The sequence below is a fragment of the Sciurus carolinensis genome, chromosome 11 (genome assembly GCF_902686445.1).
Source record: "Sciurus carolinensis chromosome 11, mSciCar1.2, whole genome shotgun sequence".
NCBI classification, from domain to species: Eukaryota; Metazoa; Chordata; class Mammalia; order Rodentia; family Sciuridae; genus Sciurus; species Sciurus carolinensis.
In genome coordinates, this window is record NC_062223.1 from 12,149,509 (window position 1) to 12,173,742 (window position 24,234).

Here is a 24,234-nt window from a genome sequence, read left to right on the forward strand (position 1 = left end):
ACTCTATGGTAACTCATTGGTGCTGGGATCTGCCCTCACCAAAAAGCATGGCACTCACTGCCCAGTTTGAACACTAACACTGCACAGAGAGAAGCAGTAACAGCAAAGTCCATAGAACTCTATTTATTTGTGTGTGAGCATTCAGTTAAGGCTCGAAATTGAGAACGGTGCAATAAAAGCAACTTTTAATATAAAGAGACAAGAAGCTGCGATGCCAGTGGCCACTTGTTACTGCAAATAGGGAAAATTAAGTAGTCTGCATAAGTGAAGCATGAACCGGGACAAGGAGAAAAGGGAGGCACAGGAGGCAGGTTTCAGACAGACAGTGACACAAAACTGTCGTACTGCTGGATGTTTCATTTGAGGATATCTGAGCATGGGCCGAGGACACGTTCAAATCGAGGTCGATCCAGCTTCACACCTTCAAGGGGCCGCGTGCAACCACTGTGGCAGCCCCGGGGCGATTCACCAGCAGTGCAATGTCACCAAAATAACCAGAAGGCCCCAGTCTTCCCACTTCAACCAATTCTTCATTTTCTGGCCATCGTTGCAGCACAGCAGCTGACCCGTCTACGATAATGAAGAACTCATCCCGTGGTCCTCCCTGCACCACAATCTTCTGCCCATCTTCAAACCGGACTGGTTCCAATGCATCAGCTGCAGTGAGACGTTCCCACTTGTCCGAAGACTCTAAAATAGACTCTTTACTAAGGAACTCTTCATAATCTTTCTCTTTCTCAGTGTGCTTCCCATAAGGATTCTTCTATAGCTGTCTCGGTCAATGCCCCACAGTTTCACATTTGTCTTTGCTTTGACAGAGGCCGCTCCAGGTGTTCCATAAGTCAGAGCAAGTTCTCCAAAGCTCCCTCCTTCCCCAACACTGGTTGTCTGTTCATTGTTAACACAGACATCCATCTCTCCTTGATCAATCACACAGAAGTTATCCCCTTCATCACCTTGCTGAATAACTGTCTCTCCAGCAATAAAAGAGACTGGAAACATGGCATCAAAAATACCGCTTCTCTCATTATCATTAAGATGTGAAAACACAAATGGATGAAACTGGAGAATATCATGCTAAGTGAGATAAGCCAATCTCAAAAAACTAAAGGAGGAATGATCTTGCTGATAAGCGGATGATGACACATAATGGGGGGTGGGAGGGGGGGCAAGAATGGAGGAAGGAGGGACTGTATAGAGGGAAAAGAGGGGTGGGAGGGGTGGGGGGGAGGAAAAAATAACAGAATGAATCAAAAATTATTACCCTAGGTAAATGTATGATTACAAAAACAGTATGCCTCTACTTCGAGTACAGAGAAACAAGATGTATCCCATTTGTTTACAATAAATATGAATTTAAAAAAAAAAAGATGTGAAAGCAGTACATTCTTTTCAATGGCTTTAGCTAAAGCAGCCATTGTCTTCTAATCTTTTGGTATAACCTTTCTAACATAAGCCGCAGCATCTTCCTCCAGGTAGACTTCAGCGCTAATAGCTGCCACGTCGCCGCCGACCCTTCACCACTGGACTGGGGGGCGGAGGAGAGATTTCCTCCTCCCTTGAGTCTGTGCGGTGCCTGCTTTCTGCAGATTCTGAATCTGTTTTGCCTCCTCCTTCTCCAGTTTCTCAGAGTCTTCCCTCAGGAATGCCATGGGTCTCTCAGGTCGAGGAGTACACAACTGCACAACAGAGTCCTTGACAGTGCCTGAGTGTTGTGCTTCTGCACACAGCGTTCACATGCCTGGAGCCTGCGCTCCTCACCGGCGGTACCCCCGACGCCATGGCGGACGCGGGACTGCAGGTGCCCGACGGCGCCGGTGCCCAGCTCCCGCAGCGCTTCTCTCGAAGCCCGGCTCCACTCTGTGATAGCCTACAATATATTCTTTGAATAAGAGGTTTCTGATGCTTTTTTTTTTTTTTTTTTTTTTTAAGCCATTTAACTCATGAAGAGAAGCCAGAGGTCGAGGGAGAGGTGATTTTCCCCAAGGTCACACAAGTGCATCACACGATTCCCAGTAGCCTTGATTCAGGTATCAGGAACCCAATCGCATCCGTTGGGGGCTGGGGGTGCTGCCCGGATGGGGCCGCCCCCGACTGGGCAGTTGGGATATGTATACTCTGGCTCAACCCCAGCAGCCTCAGGGAAGTCTCCAGGCGCTTTTAAACAACATTCCACCAGGTCGGGAACAGACGGATAACCCAGGCCAATTAAGAACCAGAAAATCTCTAAGAGGGCGAATACCCAGATCAGGGGGGCTGGGAGCTGCAGCCCAACTCCCTGCAAGCCTCACAGTCGAAAACCTTCCTAAAACAACCCCTCGGCTGCAACCTTCCTAAAACAACCCCTCGGCTGCCTTGGAGCGTGATTTAATCTTCCTTTGATGACTCCGGATCTTGCCCTGCCTCGGGCCACTGGGAGAACATCAATAACCGCTGAGCCCAGGTGGTAAGTGGAGAGGAGGGGCTGGACCCCGGGTGGCCGCTGAGCCTGCTCTGCAGTAGGGGGCTAGAGCTGCAGGCACTTCAGCTGGAGGAACCCAGCCTGAGCACTGAGGCTGGATGCCGCCTTGGTGGACAAGGGGGCCCAGGAAGAGGGGAAGGTGAGCCCTAAGTGGGCCACTCCCTAGCCCCAGAGTCAGCAGGATGGGACAGCTCCCAGGGGTCCCTGGACATAGGAACAGACAGTTTAAGTCAGGCAGGAGTGATGATGGAGACCAGGCTAGGTGACTTTGCTAAGGGAGAAGCAAGACGACAGTGCCCTACAGACGCAGAAAACAGTGGTCCTGAGGATCAGAAACGGGCTCAGAGCCACAGTGCCCCTACCCTGCTGCTTTTCCTGGCCAGGGGACCCTGGGCAAGTTACTTAACCTCTCAATTTCCTTGTTGATTATGCCAGGAGAGTAATAAGGTCCATGTGAGGGTTAATTGACCCTAAAATTGGCTGCTTGAAGACGGGGTCTTAGATGAAAGTATCTGTGGAGGAAAGAGCTAGAAGGACATACCTAAACTCTTCCCAGTTGACTCTCCAGTGAACACTGGCTATGTGGTTTGGTTTGATTTGACTTGTCTGTACACCCTACATTTTGTTCAGGAAGCACATTGTTATCTAATTTAAATTATATTCAGGGAAACAAAAACTATAGAGACTGTAGTTGGTTCTCAGAGGGAAGCACCCACTTGTGTCCATTGAGAGTAGGATGGAAGGGGTTTCTTGGGTCAGAGTCTCAGGCAGGGGAGGCCCTGGTTGTTCCAGCGGGTCAGTGCATGGCAGCCCTGGGCCCAAGGACAGATGTCAGGGACACATTCTGTCTGAATATGTCCTGATACTTCCTGGGAGGCAGTCTTTATGCACCTACCGGGGAGGCACCAGACAGAAATAGGTGATCTGGTAGAGAAAGCTGTCTGCTCACAGGCAATAGCTGCTCCCCATTGGTCGTTCTCAGAACATCAGAGTTGAGGAACCCTGGACCCTGGACTATCAGGGCTCAGGCCAGACCCCTTCCCAGACTCTCCATTAGGTGAACCTGCCTGGGCTGCCCAGCCCTCTTCCAGCCAGCACCCCTGCTAGGCTCAGTCACTCCCCCACCCCCTCCTCCCATCAGGCTTTGCTGAGGCAGCCCTTTCTGGAAAGCTGGGTATGGTGGGTCCAACAGCACTCTCCCTGCCAGTGATGTTAATCCTCCCAAGAAAGTCAAACATTAGCCCAGGAAGCAGCTTATGCCTTATATAAGGCCCCCCTGAGGGAGGCACAAACAGGGCTTGCTGGAGCTGAGCTGTCCAGCCACAGCAGCTGCCGGACCCTAGGACAGAGCAGGGGCCTCATCTCCATCCACCTCCAGCTCCTCCAGAGCCAGACTCAGCCACCAGGTGAGAGGGATGGAGGGCCCCCAAACCCAACACCCAGGACCCCACCCCCACCCCCCGCAAGGCCAGGCCCTACTTTTCCAACACTTGTGTTCAAGTCTCTAACTTGACTCCCAGAGGGTCTAGTACTATGTGGGCTCTTTTAAATATTCCAGTATGGGGGAACAACCAAAAGTCAGGAGGCTGAGAGCTTAGGCTTGGGGAGGCCCTTCCTGACAGGCAACTGAGTCCACTAGCCCTGTGTCTGCCTAGAGCAATCAGGATGTCCCCACCCATCCCCACCATCCGTCCTGTGTAGCCAACATCCAAGACTGGGCCTCTTGGTCTCTTCTATGTGGACTGCGCTGTCCCACGCCTGCAGCCTGTGTGACCCGTCTAGCTAAGGTCACACACAACATGCACACAGTCACCCAGCTGTGCCATTATGCTCCAGCCTCAATGCACACATACCTATAGACACTGCTGTGTCCACACACCTGGACACATGCCCACGCCTGCTAGCCCCCATCTCCCCACGCACCTGGCACATCCTTTTACATCCACACATGCGTCTACGCACACGCCCGAGCCCCCGCATCTCGGCACACATGGACACACGTGCTCGCACATACGCCTGGGCACGTCCATGTGCGAGTGCTCCTGCCCTGTCCCCGAGGCTGGCGTGCACACACCCACATGCCCCTCCCCCCGGCCTGTTGCCTTGCCTGCAGTTCTGGCTCATCTTGTCTGGCACCATGACCTTCTCCGAGATTCTGGACCGAGTGGGCAGCATGGGCCCCTTTCAGTACCTGCATGTGACCTTGCTCGCCCTCCCCATCCTCGGCATGGCCAACCACAACCTGCTGCAGATCTTCACAGCAACCACCCCTGCCCACCACTGTCGCCCGCCTCCCAACACCTCCGCAGGGCCCTGGGTGCTCCCCATGGGCCCGAATGGGGAGCCTGAGAAGTGCCTCCGTTTCGTACATCTGCCCAACACCAGCCTGCCCAATGACACCCAGGGGGCCACCGAGCCATGCCTGGACGGCTGGGTCTACAACAGCACCAGGGACACCATTGTGACAGAGGTATGCCTGGCACCCCCTCTCCCTCAACTCACCTCGGGTCTCCCACATATCCCGAGTCACTCGTGGACAGGAGAAAAAGCAGGAGGCTGAGGCTCACCAGGAATTCCGGACAGGGCACTGGGATGCAGGAGGAGGGGGCTGGGGGCAGACGCAGGCCAACCAAGAGGTCTGGGTTCTCCCGCACTCGTCTCTTCGTGGGTTTGCTGACTTTCTCACCTGCCACATCCAGGAACTGCTGAGTTAAATCAGATTCCTCAGTGAACTGACAGGCCAGTCAGGAGGCTATGATCAGATGAAGATGAGGAAATGGGAACTGGTATTTATTGAGCATCTACTAACCGCCAGGCACATTTTGGTGCTTTGCAGCACTGTTGTTTGATTCCAACAACAATTTTCTGTTGAGGGTGATTTCTATTTCCCTTCCCTACATGTGACCTTGCTCGTCACACACACATACACACACATGCACACACACTAAGACACACACATACACACACACGCACACACACTAAGATTCAGAGAAGGGAAGTGATTGCTCATTGCCACATAGCCAGTTGGTCTCAGAACTAGGACTTAAAGCAAAAACCCATAAGAGGTACATGGGTTTATGAGAGTTCAATGAGGGCAAAACCACAGAATTCAAGGGATGCTTCATGGAGGAGTAGAGATTCATCGAAGGCAGGATCCAGATTTTGCCTCTGTAAAAGAACTACCTGGTAAAAGCCTGGTACCACCCTATGGATGTGGACTCTTAGAATCCCAGGAGATGTAATCTCTTAGAGGGAAATGTTATTATCTCCAGTTCACAGATGAGGAAACAGAGAGGTTCAGCCTGGCTCCCTGAGTTCCCTTTGCTGGCAGAGGTAGGATTTGAGTTCAGTACTATCTATATTGAGTCTTTGTATTCTAATTCCTTTGTTTAATAATTTTTTTATACCATGAATTGAACCAGGGGTGCTTAAACACTGAGTCACATTCCCAACCCTCTTTTTATTTTTTTTTTATTTTGAGAGTTGTTTAGGGCCTCGCTGAGTTGCTGAGGCTGGTTTTGAACTTGCGATCCTCCTGCCTCAGCCTCCTGAGCCACTGGGATTACAGGCATGTGCCACTGCACCTGGCTACATGTTTACTTATATATAAAGCACTTACTGTGTGCCAGACACTATTCTAAGCTCTTAACAAATATTAATACTTTGAATCTTCTTGACAACGCTATAGGATAGTGAGTATTCTGACCCATTTTTCAGATGGGAAAACTGAGGCACAGAGAGGTTAAGTAGCTTGCTGAAGGTTGCATTTTGCATTGCCAGTTAGTGGCAGATTGCGGCTCTGCACTCAGGCACCTGTCCCCAGAGCTGTGCTTCTAACCATTGCATTGGCTGCTCTTGCAGCTCCTAGATGACATTTCTTCCTATGTTCACTTTTCCTCCTCAGCGTCAAGCATAGTTCCTGACATGCACCAAGTATCCAAAGCACTTAGGAACAACACCTAGTGCTGAATACTGAGGCAGCCCCGCCTGCTCTCCGGAAGCCCACCTCTAGTGGGGAGGCGGGCCCATGCCTCACGGGTAGCTTAGAGGGACGCGCCATGCTTCCGCGGCAGGGATTTTCAGCTGCTTCTCACTGCTCTATCCCCGGCACCTGGACTAATGCCTGGCGCAGAGGAGGCACTCTGCGGAATAAATATTTGTGGAATGAATGAATACGTGCTTTGTAAACCCAGAGGGCTCTGGGAGCCCAGAGGGGGCATTTCAGACGGCTTGCTGGAGTCGGCAGTGCTGGCCCTGCGTGTGAAGGAGGGGACCAGTGAGGAAGCAGGCTGAAGAGGGCAGGCGCACTTCAGGCACGAGGCACAGTGTTGGGGGTCAAAGGCAAAGTCACAGACGCGTGAAGAGTGCAGAATGGTCAGGGTCGCAAGTGCTGGGAGCTGGCAACCCGAAAGGGCTGTAGGAGGACCTCCGAGACAAAGGCAATAGGGAGCCATTGAAAGTGGTGCTGCTAAGCAGGAGAGTGGCATGCTCAAATCTCCCTCTCAGAATTGTCACTTTGGCTACAGGTCAGAGAGTGACTCGTAGACCTTTTTAGTCAAGCACCCAGGGTGACACATTAGCAAGTTGCACAGGAATTCAGGAGAGAGATGACAGTAGAAGGAATGGCTGAGGTAGACGCCAGAGAGGTTAGGGAGTTGGAGTCCGCGGGACATGGCCACTGAGTGGGCGTGAGGGTGAGGAGCGAGGAAGGAGTGGAAGATATGTCTGTAAGTTTCCCTATGTCTGGGTGACTTGCTGTGCATCTGGGGAAACAAAGAGAAGGAGTCAAAGCCACCATCCCTGTCCTTCAAAAATGTGACCTAGCAAAGAAATAAAAAACCTACGGGGAACCATTAAGGAGCCCCATCACTAACATCTCCAGCACGCTCACCAGGTGCCACCTGGGTGCACGCTCTGCTCAGATGGCCTCGCAACCACCCTGCTGTTTCCACAGACAAGGAGAACTGAGGGACAGGTGCCTGGGCCAGGCACCACATTCATAAAGGGTGGAGGGGGAGTCAGCCCACTGGGGTCAGGCTCCTGAGCCACACTCCTGGTGCTGCACGGTCCCCAGCCCACAATCTGTGAGACCAGCCACGTCGCTGCACCCCGAGAGGCTACTGGGTGGACAGGCCTGCCCAGAGATCAGCCCCCCAACATACTTTGCAGTGGCCCCTCCGGGTCAAGGAGTCTGCCGCCCATCTCTGTCATCACGGTTCTCGATGTGAAATTAGTGCTCAGTCAGTGCTAAGTGGAGGACATGCTCCCTGGCATCCGTGGGGACACAGACACAGCTGGGAAGTGGCTTCCTTTCCAGGTCATGCCCCAGGCAGGCTCCTTGGCAGGGAAGCCTCACCAAGAACCAAGAGGTTGTAGACCTGTACTCAGTCAAGTGTCAATTCATCTCTGTGCCCACCAAGTTCCTAGTCACTGTTCCAGCGACTGGGCCAGTGTGAACCTGCATCCCAAAGAGATACCAGGGTCCCAGGCCTCAGGGTACTGCGTCCTGCTCCAGGTCAGATCTCATTTAGCTCTGTATCAGAATCTCACTCCCTAGGGACTCTCGATGAGCTCCCACAGGACAGGTCCATAGGGGCAGTCCCAGCCAGCTGCTGGTACCTGCACAGCAGGGCCAGAGCCCTCTGATTGTTCTGTTCATTCAGCTATGAACATGAACGGGGCTCCATCTGCTTGGGGTGGGGTGAAATGTGGTTCTGGCCCCCATGAGGTGGAAGTAGAGCAGCGGCTGGACCTTACCTTGCGATGGATCTCTAGCTCAGAGGCAGGGGACTGGGTGGGGAGGGTGGTAACAAAGAAGGCAGGGTATTTAGTAATGAGCAAGCTGGGTCCACCTGACCCTGATGAGCTTGGGATAGTGGACTAGAGTTAGGCAGCCAGAAATCACCTGACTCTACGGCCCACCAGGAATGTCACAACTCCCAGAAGTCTTGGTGTCCTCAGCCATGAAAAGGAACAAGAAAGCAAGTGTGGAGATTAAAGAAAATAACCAAGGACAGCACTCAGCACGGGGCTGGTGCCTTCGAAGCATTCCATTAATGTCAGCGGCTGTTGCTGCTTTGTTGATGTTGTTAACAGAGATGTCTGAGAACTAGAGGATTAATCCCCACAGACAGTAGGGGGATCCTCTGGTAAAAGGGGGAGTCTGCTGTCTCAGCACTTCATGGCTCACCCAGGTTCCCAGATTTTGCCAATCTCGATGACCCCCGCCTCGAGTTCCTCTGGTGGACTTGGTGGGTCACCTCCCCTCTCCCACTGCAGTCCCCTCATCTGCAGGATGGGGTGAGAGGACTTGATCTGGTGGAGAGGGCAGGCTCAGCACAGGGTCTGGACAGGGGAATGGAGGTGGTCTCCCTCCCCCTTCTGATCCCCTAAGCTTTCCTGGCAGGGGTGACCACGAATTCCTTTCTCTTGGTGCAGCAGAGACGAGGTCAGGATTTTTCAGAAGGAGCTTTACTGGGACATTAAGAGGAAACAAAGGCCTTTCTATTATGTCTGGAAAGCATGGAAGGCTAGTTGCTGGGCCCTGGGTTCCCTGGAGCAGAGTGTAGTCCACAGCACCACCCCATGGAACCTCAGCCCTGTGATCCTTGTGGGCCTGGGCCTGGGTCTGGCTGTGCATGAGCAAGGTGCAGCCCTTTAAAGCCCCCGAGATTCCTATGTGAGCCTTGAGCCGCACCATCCTATTTCCAGGGCCACAAGAAACCCACCCCCCACATACTATACTGGAGGCCCTGGTCAGCTGCTAAAGAAGGAAGAAGCCCACCCAAGAGGTCCTCCCAGATGTAGGTCTCTGCCCTGGAGGCTCCCCTGCAGAGTCCCAGGTCAACCACTTCTGACTTCTCTCCATCCCCATCAACAAATTCCAGGCTACCCAGTTCCAGAGCATGGATCCATCTCTTGTCTCCAGTCCCATTCCAACTTCAATCCCCACTGGTGGCCCTCGACCCTGCCCTGGGCATCCCTCCTTCCACCTCTTTCCTAACCTCCCATCTGAATCCTGGATAAGGACTGGGGGAGTCCCTCCCTGACCACCATTCTGGCAGCATGACTCCCAGTGACATCCCTGACCTAGAAGACTCCTGATCACATGCACAGGAGTGGGATCTCCAGGGTCAAGAACTCACTGAGTGAGCACCTGCTGTATGCAGGGCCCTGAGCTGTAGCTTTGCACTCCTTCTCTCATGACCCTGCAAGTCAGGCATTACAGTTCCCACTTTACAGAGAAATACACTGGGCTAGATCCAGAAGGGAGACTTTCCAGACATGATGGTGACCCAGGGGGTTCTGTATCCAGAACCCATCCCATCTACTGCATCACAGGTTCACAATGGTATGAGACAATAATAATAAAAAGTCTATTGTGAATTGAGTGTCCACTGTTCTCCAGGTGTAGTGCTGGGTGCTCTTCACTGAGTACATCATTTATAATCATTTACAATCCTGAGAAGCAGGTACCACGTACCTACAGGTACAGATGAAGTAGCTAAACTACAGAGAAGTTAAGTAACTGGCTGAGGAACACACAGCTCTTAGGGGGCAGAGCTGGAGCTCAAGTCCTTTTGACGCTCCCCAAGACACTTGGCTCAGTCAGGAGCAGTAATTCCAGCATGCCTGTAATTCCGGCAGCTCAGAAGGCTGAGGCAGGAGGCTCATGAGTTCAAAGCTAGCCTCAGCAACTCAGCAAGGCCGTAAGCAACTCAGTGAGACCCTGTCTCTAAATAAAATGCCAAAAAGGGCTGGGGATGTGGCTCAGTGGTTAAGCGCCCCGGGGTTCAATCCCTGATACAAAAAAAAAAAACCCTGGCTCACCCCCTTTGGCCCTTGTTCCCAGTCCATTTTCGTCAGGGACCTACTAAGGACAGCAGCTGTTCTCCCCAAGGTCTGACCTTTTTTCCACAAGGCCCCAAAGTTAAGACAGGCTGTTTCCTTGCCCTAGATCTAAGAGGAAGAGAGGACATGTGAGGTCCTTGGCAGTTAGCTTGCCCACTCATCCTGCTGATCATGGTGAATGGCTTGTCCTGACCTTCTGCCTACTTTCTGCCTTACCCTCTGAAGGGGTCTCCTGGCCACTCTTCTTGCTGCTGCTTCAACTTCTGAACCTCTCCACACCTCACACTTTAGACTTTGACCAGTTCACCTGGCTCTGACCTCGACCACCTCCTCCAACCGTGATTCCATCCTGGGCTACACTGTTCGGTAGTAGCTCAGAACAACAGCTGCCATGTCTTACGCCTTTCTTCTGGTAGTCCAGGGCTCAAGACGCAGCACACGGTGGGCCATCAGGGAGCTGTAGCCATGGTCGAGGACATCAGTTGGGAATCCAGCAGACCTGACTTTGAGTCTCTGCCTTGAAATAAACCAAGCAATGCTTGCACACATCACTTATCTTCTGAGCCTCTGGTTCTTCAAAAAATGGAGATAATAATAGTACCTATTTCATAACATTGTTATGACATTACTCACAAAAACTTTCTCCTGAGCATAGTAGCCCTTATCTCTCTTCCCTGCCACCTTCCTGGTGCATCAGACCATGCAGGAAGATAGTGAGCTTCCTATCCATTGCTCCCAGAACCCCGTTCCCTTTGGGGCTCAGATAAAATTCCAAGAAAAGAAAAAAAAAAATACTGACATTGGACTAGGAGGGGGGGTGGGGCGGCAAGAATTCTATTACAGTTGCCCAAAGTTGATGAGAAGAATGAACCAAGGCCGTGCCAAGGGCCGGAGAGAAGCACCAGGCAGCTCGTAACTAGATCCCACCAACCAGCAAGTTATCTTTCCCTCTCTGGCCTCATCAGAAAATATGCATAATAACCCAGCCCTGTTCACCCATTAATTTTTCATTAGACAAACATTAATATTTACTATTACTAACAACTCTGATAGCTGCCAGGGATAAAAAGTCAAATGAGATGTTCTCTGTCCTCGGAGAGGTTGCAACTTACAGGAGAGGAAAACAAGTAAATAAGCGTCTGGAATGCTGTGTGACATGCAGCCTGCTGGAGGTGAAAATGGGAGAGTGGAGTGGAAGGAGAGCGTAGGGACACCTGACCACACTGGGAGTCCTGACCACCTACGTGTGCCAGGCATCCAGAAGAGGAGTTCCTGGCACTCAGAAAGGATGATCTTGACGTGAGTTTCAAAGGTCTGGCCACTTTACTGGAGTGAGGCAAGTCAAAAAGCAAAGAGGAGCCCAGTAGCTCTGGAGCCTCTGTTGAATCACAGTATGACCTGATTAAACCCTAGGATGCCACCAGCCTATGCATGGAGTCACAAATCGCTCTCTTTAATCGAGCTTTCTGCTCCAGGTTTTTTTTTTTTTTTTTTTTTTTTTTTTTGCCATGCTGGGGATTGAACCCAAAGCCTTATACTTGGCAAGGCAAGCACTCTACCAACTGAGCTATCTCCCCAGCCCCCAGGTTTTCTTAATAGGGCCTTCTTAGGAACTTTGCACAGCTAACTACCAAGAAGCATGCCAAAAGTCTCTCTAAATATCTTCCTCTCCCCCAAATCTCAGGCTGTCTTTAAAGACCTTTTCCGTTCACTCTATCTCTGGTTCCCTCAGTGTGATGCTCTTCTGTCCCTAACCCCTTCCCACTAGCGCCTCTCAGGCTGCCAGGACCAAGTACTACCAACTGGGGGCTTCCAACAACAGAGATTTTATTGTCTCACAGATCTGGAGACTAGAAGTCCAAATCAAGGTGTCCCTGTGCTCTTTACAAAGCCTTGGGGGAAGACTGCTTCCTTGCCTCGTCTGGCTTCAGGTGGTTGCTGGCAATCCTTGGCATTCCTCACCTTCTAGATGCATCCCACCAACCTCAGCCTCCATCCTATCATTCTCCTGTGTGTCTCTTCTCCTCTTAGAAGGACACCAGTCATGGTGGACTAAGGACCCAACCTACTCCAGTATGACCCCACTTTAACTCAGCTGATTACGTTTGCAATCCTCCTTGCATATGAGGTCAAATTCTGAGGCAACAGAAGGTGGAACTTCAGTGTGTCTTTTGGGGCACATGATTAAACCCATAATAACAGTTGCACACCTCAGATCTGAGCCCCAGGATCTGTGCAGCCCTGCAGGGCAGCCGTAACCACGTTTATCGATCAGTTCTGATGAACTTCAATAACCATGAAATCTCTGGGAGCAATTTAGAGTGCAATGGAAGTTCAGATTTTTAATCTTTAACCATGAAGCACTCCTCCTCCTAAGCTTCAAGACTTCACCCAAAGGTGATAACCCTCCAGTAGACAATTTTCCATAGAAGTTTTTCCAGTGTGATTGTGAAAGAACACTTCTCACTGACATGTGGCTGTGTAATTAGTACTATATACTCATTCTGACAATGTTAGTTCTCACAGCATGTGGAATGTAGTACGGATGACCTCTTCTTTAGACTTTCACAAATCTCTAACCACTAAGGTTCACCCTCCCTCTGTTCTTCCTGTAGAATGTTCACTCATTCAGTTCTGCAAGTATTTACTGAGTGCCTACTATGTGTCAGGCAATTAAAGTTCAGTAGTGAACAAAACAGACTAGAAGTCTTATCCTCATCAAGCTGACTTCTTGGGGAAGAACTAGACAATAAATCAAAAAAAGGAAAGATATGTAGTATGTCTGGTGGTATAAAAACCATAGAAAAAAATGACGTAAGGTAGAGAGAAAGAGTCTTCTGGGGGGTTAAGATTTTAAATAGGAGGGTAAAGGAAGGTCTCTTTGAGATGACATTTGAGCTAAGATCTGGAGGTGGTGTTGGACCAAGACCCAGGGGAAGAGCATTGCAGGTAAAGAGAAAGACATATGCCAGGACTCAAGTAGGAGCATGACTGACAGGTGTATGGAACAGCAAGGTGACCAAGGCATCTACAGCAGAGTGTGCAAGGGAGTAGGAAGCAGCAGTTGAGAGCAGAGACGCAAGAGGGCTAGGGGTGGGAGCAGATCCTACAGGGCCTCGTAGGCCTTTCAAACGTGTCCTAAACATGACTCAAAGTTCATTCCAGGAATACTATTTCTTGGAAATTTCTCAGTGTTCTGGTAGAAACTGGCATGTGGCAGTTATTCTAAAGCCCACAAGATCGTAAGTCCCATAGTAGAAACCAAGACCCAGCAGATCTGGTCTCAGACCGTGAAGCAGGCAGCAGCCTCAAACTAATACAAGCAGGTCTGACACTGACTCTCCCATGATCTGAACAGACCCCTGACTTCTTTTTTTTTTTTTTTTTTTTTAATATTTTTTAATTGTCAGTGGATTTTTTTTTTTTTTAACGTGGTGCTGAGGATCGAACCTAGGGCCTCGCACATGCCAGGCAAGTGCTCTACCACTGAACCACAACTCCAGCCCCCAAACCCTCCATTTCTTAAGACACTAAATATGGTAAAGGTTGAGATAAAAGTCTAATTTCCATTTGCACCTTCTTGTGGTATGTACCAGGATAGGCCGCGTTGCTATTACAAAAGAATTAACAATAATTTGTGGCTTAAAAAATACAGAAGCATTTTTCTTTCTCATGTTAAGAGTTGTGATTCAGTGCTGACGATATAGCCCATCTCGTAGGGCGCTTGACTTGCATGCAGAAGGACCAGGGTTCGCATCCCCAGCACCCCAGGATGGGGAAAAAAGAAAGAAAGAAAAAAAAAAAAAAAAAGAGTTGTAATTTAGGCTGTTGGTGGAATCCAGACTAAGAGTTCTGCCATCTTCAACACTGGGTTTCCAAAGTGATTCCAGTTGTTGCCATCCCCAACAACAAGAGGAGAGATAGCACAGAAGCCCACGCCAGGGATTCTCTCTTGAGCAAGGTGGAAGAAACATGTACCTTCCACTCCCATTCCACTGTCAAGAACCACATGGCAGCAGGTGCTGGGGTGCATGCCTGTAATCCCAGCAGCTCGGGAGGCTGAGGCAGGAGGATCGAGAGTTCAAAGCCAGCCTCAGCATGCAGCTTCGGGGTCACCTGGGAAATGGACTGTATAGTTGGAAGAAGGAGTGAATGAACTTACATGGACAGTAGGCCTTGCCTTTAGATTTTCCTAAAAGGGCTTTACACAGCATGTCACAAAGTACCAGAGTCTGTCTAGACTGGCCTGCTCTTTCCCATGCACCCTCACTTCATGGTTTACCTTCCCCCACCCTCATACCTTCAGGCTCCTTCCCTGCTAGAAGGGACCGCCAGGCTTGCTGGCCATGCTGGGCCTCTCTGGGACATCTGGAAGACCTGGAATCTTCATACAGCCACATCCTCCCTCACTTTCAGCAGAGAAAAGTAGAAAAGAGTTCCCCAGATATGTGGTCCTACCCCCACGCTGTTCTACTTCCAAAACATTCTAGGGAGATATTTCTAGTGAATAAAATTCTCCACTTCATTATACAAATAATTCAGGATGGCTGGGGCAAAGGGTGTGTGCTGGGGATTAGCAGGAGATTAGAGCAGATAGGCCAGGGCCAGAGCATGGAGGGCCTTGGAAACCTGTCAATAGAGCTCCATCATCAGCCAAAGGGAAACAAAGGGAAAGAGGAAGCCAGCGAGTACTCTGGCAAGGCAGAAACCTGGTTGGAGCTGGAGTTGTAGAAAGCCATTTCTCAACTGGAAATGGAAAAAGTGAGACTGGTTCTCGTGGAAGAAATGGAAAAGTGAGAATGAGAATAAAGGAGAGACCAGAAGATTGTCACAATAATTCTCTCTGGGCCTCATTCTATAAAATAGGGATGATGTTAGTCCCTAGATAGTAAATAGCTAGTGAGCCCTTGGTAAACATCAGCTATTATTATTAATCCAAGGAAAGATGGTGAGCCCCACACTAAGGCAGTTTTAGGGGAGAGAGAAGAATCCAGATTCAGGACATTTTTTTTTAATGAGAAGCTTAAGAGTCAGATGATTGTGGGGTTGGGAGAGAGCAGGAGGAGTCAAGAGAGGTTTACCATCATCATCTCACTTGTATGTGAAATCTAAAAGTAGTTAAATTCCTAGCCAGGTTAGGTGATGTGTGCCTATAACTCCATCTACTTGGGAGGCTGAGGCAGGAGGATACAAGTTGGCCAGCCTAGGCAACTTACTGAGACCCTGTCTCAGAAAAATAAAAATAAAAAAGGGCTAGGGATATATTTCAATCCCAGTATTTTTTAGAAATGTCAAATTGCTAGAAATGAGAATAAAGTAATGGTTGGCAGGGGCCTTGGGGGACATGGAGGAGAGTAAGTGGAGCACTGGTGAAGAGATACCAATGGCACCAAGTTTCAGCTAGACAGAGGAGTAGGTGTTAAGATCTACTGCACAGGGTTGGGGAGATAGCTCAGTTGGTAGAGTGCTTGCCTCGGAAGCACAAGGCCCTGGGTTCAATCCCCAGCACCGCAAAAAAAAAAAAAAAAAAAAGATCTACTGCACAGCAAGGTGACAACAGTCAATAATGACACATTGTATATTTCAAAATAACTAAGGTGAAATTTCAAATATCACAAAAAAATGAGTCAGTGAGGCAATGGATAGGTTCATCACCTTGATCTAATGTCTCCACATATATCAAAACATCACACGGCTCTCCATAAAGGTAACACCATTATAATTCATCAATTTAAAATACTATAAATTTATAAAATAGCTCTTTTTAAGAGAGAAAGTTGCCAGTCACTGAGATTGGGACCTTCCAAAGGGTGAGGTGACAAGTCCTCCTGAGTCTGAGATGTGGTTGGCGTCATCCTGGTAGTGGTTTTAAGAAGGCAGCAGAATCTCCTGGTCTGGAGGCCAGAAGAGAGGTTGGGCTGGAGACTTTGGTGTAAATAGTAATGGAAGTCACTGGAAAGACAGCATTGCCTGGGGAAAGCGGACAGAGAGGAGGACCCAGGAGGAGCCAGGCAGAAGGAAAGGCGTTCAGGTAGGGGTAGGCAGAATGGTGAAGAGCGGGAGGGTGGAGGGTGGAGGGAGAGGTCAGCAGTGGCCATGGCTGCCAAGGGCCAAGCCAGTTCAGGACACAGAAGGTCCCATTTTGCTAGTGAAAAGGGATTCACAGGGGCTTTGGCGAGTGCAGCTTCCGTGGCTAGTGGGGGCAGAATTGAGAAACAAGTGGAGATGAGGGCAGAGAGGTGCAAGGGAGAAGAGAAATGGAGTGGACGTGGGAAGGAAAGAGGTTGTTAAGTGGCAGAGATTTGAAGACACAGGAAAGCGGGGGAGGAGTCAGGCGAGAGGGAGAGGACTGGGGATGGGGGTGGGGGAAGTGGCCAGGCTACAGCCCAGGATGAGGTCAAGGGTGCCGGCAGAGGCACTGGCCCTGGGTGTCGGTGGGAGGGGAGAAGGCAAACAGAGCCAAGGAGACACCGGTGAGCTTGAGGAGAGAAGGAAGGAGGTTGGGATAGATCTGAATGGAGAGTTGAGAAGACTCTCAGCCATGTGACGGGACACACATGGCTTGAGGGATGTTGTCATTGCGCAAGTGTGGATCAGGGACCCACAAGCCACAGGCAGACCCAAGGAGCCCCCCAACCAGATGGAAGGAAGAGTTGGTGCTTGGGAGGTAGGGGCCAGGTTCAGGGTGGCGGGAGAGGGAGCGAGGGTCAGGGCTGGGTCTGCGCTGAGCTGGCCTGGCCCTGCCTCGTTCCCGTGCAGTGGAATCTGGTGTGCAGCTCCAGCAAACTGAAGGAGATGGCCCAGTCTATCTTCATGGCTGGCATCCTGATTGGAGGGCTCGTGCTTGGAGAACTGTCTGACAGGTGAGGCCTGGGGCGTAGCCCACGGGGACGGCCTGTCCCCTCGATGTTCCACCCACACACCCTTAAAGAGGAACAGATCTGGGAGAGAGAGAGGAGGGTGGGCCTCTCTGGGCGACCTTGGGCAGGTTCCATCCCCCTTCTAGATCCCAGCCTCCTGTCTGCCCCAAGGCCTGACCATTTAAGTCTTGGGGCCTCCCCACACCCAGAGGCAAAGCCTCCAGGTTTCTGGACACAGCATCATGACCACATGAAGGCGGTACAGATGGACAGCTTAGAGATAAGTGGTCCTTTGACCCCTGCCCAGTCAGCTAAGTTGGGGTAGAGGAGATAACTCATTAACTCAACCCTTTAACCGCAAACTTGTTGAAAAACAACAATTACTGCAAGGATTTGTCTGGGGAGGGAGTTATGTGCTCTACCTGGTCCTTGAGCAGCAGTGGGGAGGCCAAGGAGGGGTCCAGCCCTTTGCCCCAAAGCCTGCAGAGTCACTCACCTTGGCAGGCACACAGTGGCTAACCAGGCCCTTCCTCTCCTTTGAGCTGCAGGTTTGGCCGGAAGCCCATCCTGACATGCAGCTACCTACTGCTGGCCGCCTGTGGCTCAGGCACAGCCTTCAGCCCCTCCCTCCCCATCTACATGGTCTTCCGCTTCCTGTCCGGCTTCAGCATCTCAGGCATTACCCTGAGCACGGTCATCTTGAGTGAGCCACAGTGGGGCCAAGGAACAGGGTTTGGGGGTGGAGGGCACCAGCCAGAAGCTGAAAAAGCAGGTCTGAGCCTGGTTCCATCAGAGGACTCCCTGGGATCTCGAGAAAGGTGCTGCCCCTCTCAGGACCTCAGAGGCCCCCTCTGAACATAACTGCCAAAAGCATAATAATGGCAGCTCTCCATCCTGAGGACTTACCCTGAGCCTGGCACTCCTCCAGGTACAGTCTCATTGTGCCCATAGGCAGGAGTGACAGATACTGTTCTTTCTATTGTACAGAAGAGAAAACTGAGGCAAAACAAGAGAAGTTACCTGCCACTGGAGGGGCAGTGGTCAAGAGTGTGAGCCAGAGGGGCCGGAGGTGTGACTCAGTGACAGAGCACCTGCCTAGATCGTGCAAGGCCCTGGATTCACTTCCCAGCACTGCAGAAACATGAAATTTTTTTTAAAAAAGTGTGAACTGAGAGCAGACAGACCATGGTTTGGGTCCTACCTCCTTGGCCCTCAGGTGCAGTATTTGCAAGCAGGGATGGTGAACCCTTGGGATCAGGAGCAGGTCAGGTAGCTATTGGAAGGCAGGAGCTGGTGCCCTTCACAGGGAGGTGCCTGGGCCCTAACAGGACCCTAATCTGGTCCCTGGGCTCCTCCCACAGATGTGGAATGGGTGCCCACCTGGATGCGGGCCATCTCGTCGACAGCATTTGGGTACTGCTACACCACTGGCCAGTTCATTCTGTCCGGCCTGGCCTATGCCATCCCTCAGTGGCGCTGGCTACAGTTAACGGTGTCTGTTCCCTACTTCATCTTCTCCCTGTTGTCCTGGTATGTGGTCCTCTCTTTTTCTCCTCCCTCCTTAGACCTACCAAGGTCAAACGGGGGGAGCCCATGCCTAACCTGGCTGGCCAACTCTGTCCATCCTCAGCACCCTTCCCAGAGGCAAGGAAGGGCACCCAGGGTCGGGTAGTTACATAAGCAAGGCGTACTGCAGGAAGGAGCAGGGGAGGGGCACTTGGGGCTGCAGGCAGCTGAAGAAGTGGGTGAGTCGAGACAAATGAGATGAGGCCAAACTCTAAAGAGCACAGAAGTCCAAGGAGGCCTCGACCACATGTAGAGGGAGATGGAAAGGTTTCTATGGGGCTGTCAAGCCTAGCCGATGTTCTGTTTGTGAAAGAATGGTCCCAGATGTGTGGGGACAAGCAACAGAAAGGAAGGGACTATGCATGCAGAAGGACTCTGGGGGATAAATATGAGAAACATTTTGAAGGAAGAATCTGCAGAATTTGGGAACTTTCAGATTTGAAGTACAAAGAGTAGGAATGTCCAAAGAGAAACTCCAGCCTGGGAACCTACAACAATTGAAGTGTCTGGGTAGGAGTGGGCAGAGAGCTCGCTATCAGCACGTGGAGCCTGAGCCCACACCGAGACAGGGAATGAGCCTCTGTGGTTCATTGTTGAAGCCAAAGTACTGAAAATCACCAAGGAGCCCAGGAAAAGTTATTTTTTGGAGCAGTCTTTTTTTTTTTATTGAACATTTATTATGTATAAGGCCTCATTCCAGACACCAGCCTATGTCGTCTCTGATTCTCATGACATCTCCCAAGGTTACGTGAAAAGGTGAAGAATTGAGATAGAATCTCAACTTGGAAATCAAAATGGAAGCCTTTAGAGGGGATGGGCAATCTGGGGATAAGAGAGCAAGAGAGGTGGTCTGAGGCCCAGGGTGGAGCCCAGAGGCATGTCCCCAACCTTGGATGGGAACAGAGTAAGAGTAGTCAGAATTGGGAGAGAAAAAAGGAGCAGGTGTCAGCAGAGAAAAAAGTCAAGGGCTCAGACCACCTCACTGTGTGACTTACCTACTCTGAGCCTCAAGATTTCTTAGATAAAATGGGAATGATATTGACTGTTAGTCAGAGTTTTGTGGTCCTGGTCCACAGGGAGCTTCACGAATTAGAAGCTATTGCTGCCATTCTTCTCAGGGAGAGAAGAAGAGTTCAGGTCCTGCCCGTGGTGTGTGGGTCCTTGATGACCTTGGGGACAGCAGACTCAGAAGACGGCCAGAGTAGAAACCAAAACCACAAGACCACGAAGGTGGATAGCAATAGGCCCAGGAAGCCACCACCATCAGCTGAGGGCAGTGGTCTGAGACCAGCACACCAATATCCACTCCCAAGGACCTCACCAGAGCCAGGCCCTGAGAACCCTTGGAGGTCACAACTGGAGATGACCCTACTTTGGACCAGCCTTCTCCAATACCACTCCTTTCTCCCCTCATCTGGGGCTTCTCCTCTTCACCTAGTCCCTCAGGTGACTGCTCAGCATAAGGCAGCCCCAAAAGCCTAGCCTGGGACACAGGAGAGTAGGCTGCCTGCACACGCATGTGTGTGCGCGCGCACACACACACACACACACACACACACACAAAGTTGGTCCTTTGTGGAGGCGAAGGATCCTTCAGCCCAATCCCTAGGCCTCAGCCCTCACCTTGGCCTCCAACCTCCTTCCCAAGCTGTCCTGAGACTGCAACCCTGCCCCTTCTTCAACAAACAGTCAGGAAATTCAGCCCAAGGAAAGCTGGAGAGGTGGACGTGCAGGGCCCTCCATCTGTGCAGCCTCGAACATGCCACCCTGTCCCCAGGCTCCACCTGCCTTAGCCTAGGGCCTGGGGCTCTCAGCCAAGGAAGACACCCAACAACAACAAGAAGCCCAGGTTGGGGGGCGGGGGGCGCAGAGGAAAGTCTCTTCTGGAAGGGGAAGAAGAGAATATCAGAATCTGTGCTGGCCACAGGCAGCCCAGCTGCAAAGTTGGGCCAAGTTTAAATTCACGGATTCTGCCATCTGGCAGCTCAGGTTTCTAGACCTCCTACCCTTTGGCCCTGGCTGCTGATGTTCTTCCAGCCTCTCTAAAGGGACTCTGGAGTGGGAGGAGCAACTGTGACTTGACTCTGGCCCCCAGGTGGATACCAGAGTCTATACGCTGGATGGTCCTAAATGGAAAGTTCTCCAAGGCCCTGAAGACACTCCAACACGTGGCTGCCTTCAATGGCAAGAAGGAGGAGGGGGAAAAGCTCAGCTTGGAGGTAGGGGCAGAGAGGGATTGTAGTCAGGGGCAGGACCCTGTGCTCTGCTCTAGGGTGGCCCTCCACTTGCCTCTGTTTCCTCTGGTCACAGCCCACATCCCATCTGAGCCCCCAATTTAATTCTTCCAGAGGCTCCAGATTTGCACTTCCTTTCCTTCCTTCCTTTCTTCTGTCCACCAGCTGGTCCACTAACAGCACCCCTCCTCCTCTATCCCAAGGAGCTGAAATTCAATCTGCAGAAGGACATCTCCTTGACCAAGATCAAGTATGGCACAACGGACCTGTTCCGGATACCCATCCTGCGCCACATGACCCTCTGTCTTTCCCTGGCCTGGTAAGGCACCATCACTCCCCAGCCACACCTTGCCAAGGCAGGATGATGAACAAGGCCTTCAGTAGTCTCACATATGGGCAAGACCCAGGGCACCCACAAGAGAGGTCAAGGGGCCACCTCCCCTGAGCACCACGGTCCAGACTCAGTCCCAGATATCTGCTGCCTCCCTGCCCCACATCCAGGTTCACCCAACAGGGTATGCTTCCCTCCGAGGTCACACAAACCCCCTCCACCACAGGGCAGGTGCTTCCGACCCCTACACCAGAGTACATCCCAGCAATGGCAGTTTCCCCAAGTTCTGACTCTGTCATTGAATTTGCCCTCTGGAACCCCTCTGGCTGGCAGGCAGAAATTACGTGTCTCCCAAGTCTTCTCTTCGGTCTGACTTTCTCAACTTCCTCGAAGCCCTTTCTCCGACACAGTGGTGAGACCACACTCCATCCTGACCATCCTCATATGAATAGTATCAGACCTGTTCAGCAACCTGCAAAAGGGGTTCCACAGTTCTGAGAGGGGAAGAAGTACTTGACCTCTGTGCGGAGTTTGACTTTTATCTCCCCCAATCCAGATGTTCAACAGCTGCCTACCAAGAAAGAGCATTGATTGCCTCCTTTGGTCTCTGAGAGTCCTTCCCATCCCTCTATTCCCTAGAGAATAATATGGGCACCTGTGCCATGACACCCTTGACCATGCCCACGTCAGACATGGCCAATCAATCCCACACATTCTCACTGAGTGCAGACAGTCTCAGAAACCTCAAAATTCACGCAAGCATTCCTTCCCTGCCAACCAGTTGCAGATGCACAAGAAATGAAACTATTCATCATTCTGGTGACACAGTGACCAGTAGGGGAAGAGGCCTCAGTCTGGCTGCAGATGTTAACCAATCCCTTTCTGTCCCTCAGGTTTTCCACTGGTTTTGCCTACTACAGCTTGGCTATGGGGGTGGAAGAATTTGGCGTCAACCTCTACATCCTCCAGGTCATCTTCGGAGGGGTCGACATTCCAGCCAAGTTCATCACCATCCTCTCCATAAGTTATCTGGGCCGGCACATCACTCAGGCCTTTCTCCTGCTACTGGCAGGAGGGGCCATCTTAGCTCTTATCTTTGTGCCTTCAGGTGAGAGGCTGGGGCTACCCCAGAAACCCTCTAGGAGAAGATGCCTCAGCCTAGAAAATGGGTGACTGAGACTCCAACTCTGTTGGCTCTGCTTCTTATTCACTGTGTTGCTTTGAACTGGTCCCTACACTCTCTGAGGTCAGGTCTCTCCAGCTGAAAATAATTCAGTTGGACTAGGTGATAGCAAAGCTCTTTTCCAGATGTAACTTGGACTGGGCAAAATACGATGATATCTGAACAGTGTGAGGAATTGTTAGGGACCAAAGGTGTCCTAGGTAACATCACTACAGAGAATGATCTGAAATGGGGAAACAACAGAGTCCAATCCATGAGAAAGATCCCACAACCTATTCTACTGTAACTGTGGAAGAACCACTTTCATTTTATTTAGATGTTTATTGATACACATATGTCCTTCCAAAAGAACTTGAGGTATTTTAGAAGAAGAACATATACAACAAAATTTAAATGGGAATAAGAATTGGGGAAAACACAAACAGAGCAGGACATGTGTCAAGCATGCAAAGCATTAGGAATAGCAGAGGGACTACTACCTTTAAGTTTGGGTCTGAGCTTCCTGGCAGCCAAAGCAAAAAGGGAGATAAAGTCTGCTGAGGAATAAGAATACTCAGGTTCTCCTGATCACCAAGATCCTCCACAATTTCTTCTCCCTACAGACATGCAGATCCTGAAGACAGCACTGGCTGTGTTTGGAAAGGGATGCCTGTCTGGCTCCTTCAGCTGCCTCTTCCTCTACACGAGTGAACTCTACCCCACAGTTGTCCGGTAGGTGCTGGACCTGGGACAGGCCCAGCCAAAGCATACGGGGCAAGTTGGGAGTGTGGCATCCTCCCACCCCCACCCAGTGTCCCAGGGCCATCCTTTAAGAACCACACACACAGGCAGCCAATCCCTCCTCTGAACCCTCCCAGGCAAACAGGTATGGGCATTAATAACCTGTGGGCCCGCGTGGGAAGCATGCTAGCCCCACTGGTGAAAATCACGGGTGAGGTGAAGCCCTTCGTCCCCAATGTCATCTATGGGACCATGGCCCTACTGGGAGGCAGTGCAGCCTTCTTCCTGCCTGAGACTCTCAATCGACCTCTGCCAGAGACCATTGAAGATGTGCAAAACTGGTGAGTTCTCTGCCTCTGGCCCCCACCAGGGCTCCTTTGTGGGAAAACAGGTCAGGGCTCAAGTCTTTTCCTGCACTTTCTGTCTCTAGGCGCCATCAAGGAAAGGAGACAAAGCAGGAACCAGAAGCAGAAAAGGCATCCCAGAGGATCCCTCTGAAGCCTTGTGAATCAGGCCAGGACCCCAGCTGAGGAAAACAGATCCCCCTTTCCCAGTCCTTCAGACTGATCCCAGCCAGAATGCTGCCTGCCTCTGGGCTTCTTGGGCACCCTGGAGGTTGGGGGGAGGTCCTGGATGGGTCCATGCTCCCAGGACTAAGCCTTCTAAGAACCCAGTGAAGGCATCTCCACCTCCTCCGCCAGAGTCCCCAGCCCATCCCTGGCCAGTTCAAAGTTCTGGCCACAGCCCTTCCCATACCCACCCCTGAACTCCTCCTTCCTGCAACCCAGGCCCTGCCATTCTTCTGTCTATCCCTTCTCTACTGTGTCCCAGCCTTCCCTCTGTGTTCCAGCTTTGTTCCCCTGAGATCCCCTGAATCAGTCCTTATAGTTTCCCCTTCTCATCCCCAATTCTTTTCTTCAATGGGAAATTTCAATAAACAGCAGTAAATAACTTAAATCTCGTTGCTCAGAAATAGAGGTGAGGAAGGGGGCCAATCACCATGTGAATATGAGGGTACACAATCTGTC

The 24,234-nt window shown here is 51.1% G+C and overlaps 1 protein-coding gene and 1 pseudogene across 3 annotated transcripts; one reads left to right on the forward strand and one right to left on the reverse strand.

The window, feature by feature from the left end:
- Nucleotides 1-283: 283 nt before the first annotated feature.
- On the reverse strand, nt 284-4,441 carry LOC124958453 (cAMP-dependent protein kinase type I-alpha regulatory subunit-like; annotated as a pseudogene).
- Nucleotides 2,168-24,144, forward strand: Slc22a8 (solute carrier family 22 member 8). Of its 3 annotated transcripts, none has more exons than XM_047518127.1 (11): nt 2,168-2,446; nt 4,575-4,931; nt 17,072-17,175; nt 17,721-17,875; nt 18,534-18,702; nt 20,834-20,957; nt 21,176-21,291; nt 22,197-22,411; nt 23,089-23,197; nt 23,344-23,547; nt 23,637-24,144. In XM_047518127.1, exons 2-11 carry the CDS (start codon nt 4,599-4,601, stop codon nt 23,734-23,736), a joined length of 1,629 nt encoding a protein of 542 aa, XP_047374083.1. In that variant the 5' UTR covers nt 2,168-2,446; nt 4,575-4,598; the 3' UTR covers nt 23,737-24,144. The 3 variants fall into 3 exon arrangements, with proteins under 3 accessions (XP_047374083.1, XP_047374085.1, XP_047374084.1); XM_047518128.1 differs by lacking the exon at nt 2,168-2,446 and adding an exon at nt 3,815-3,867; XM_047518129.1 differs by lacking the exon at nt 4,575-4,931.
- Nucleotides 24,145-24,234: the final 90 nt, after the last annotated feature.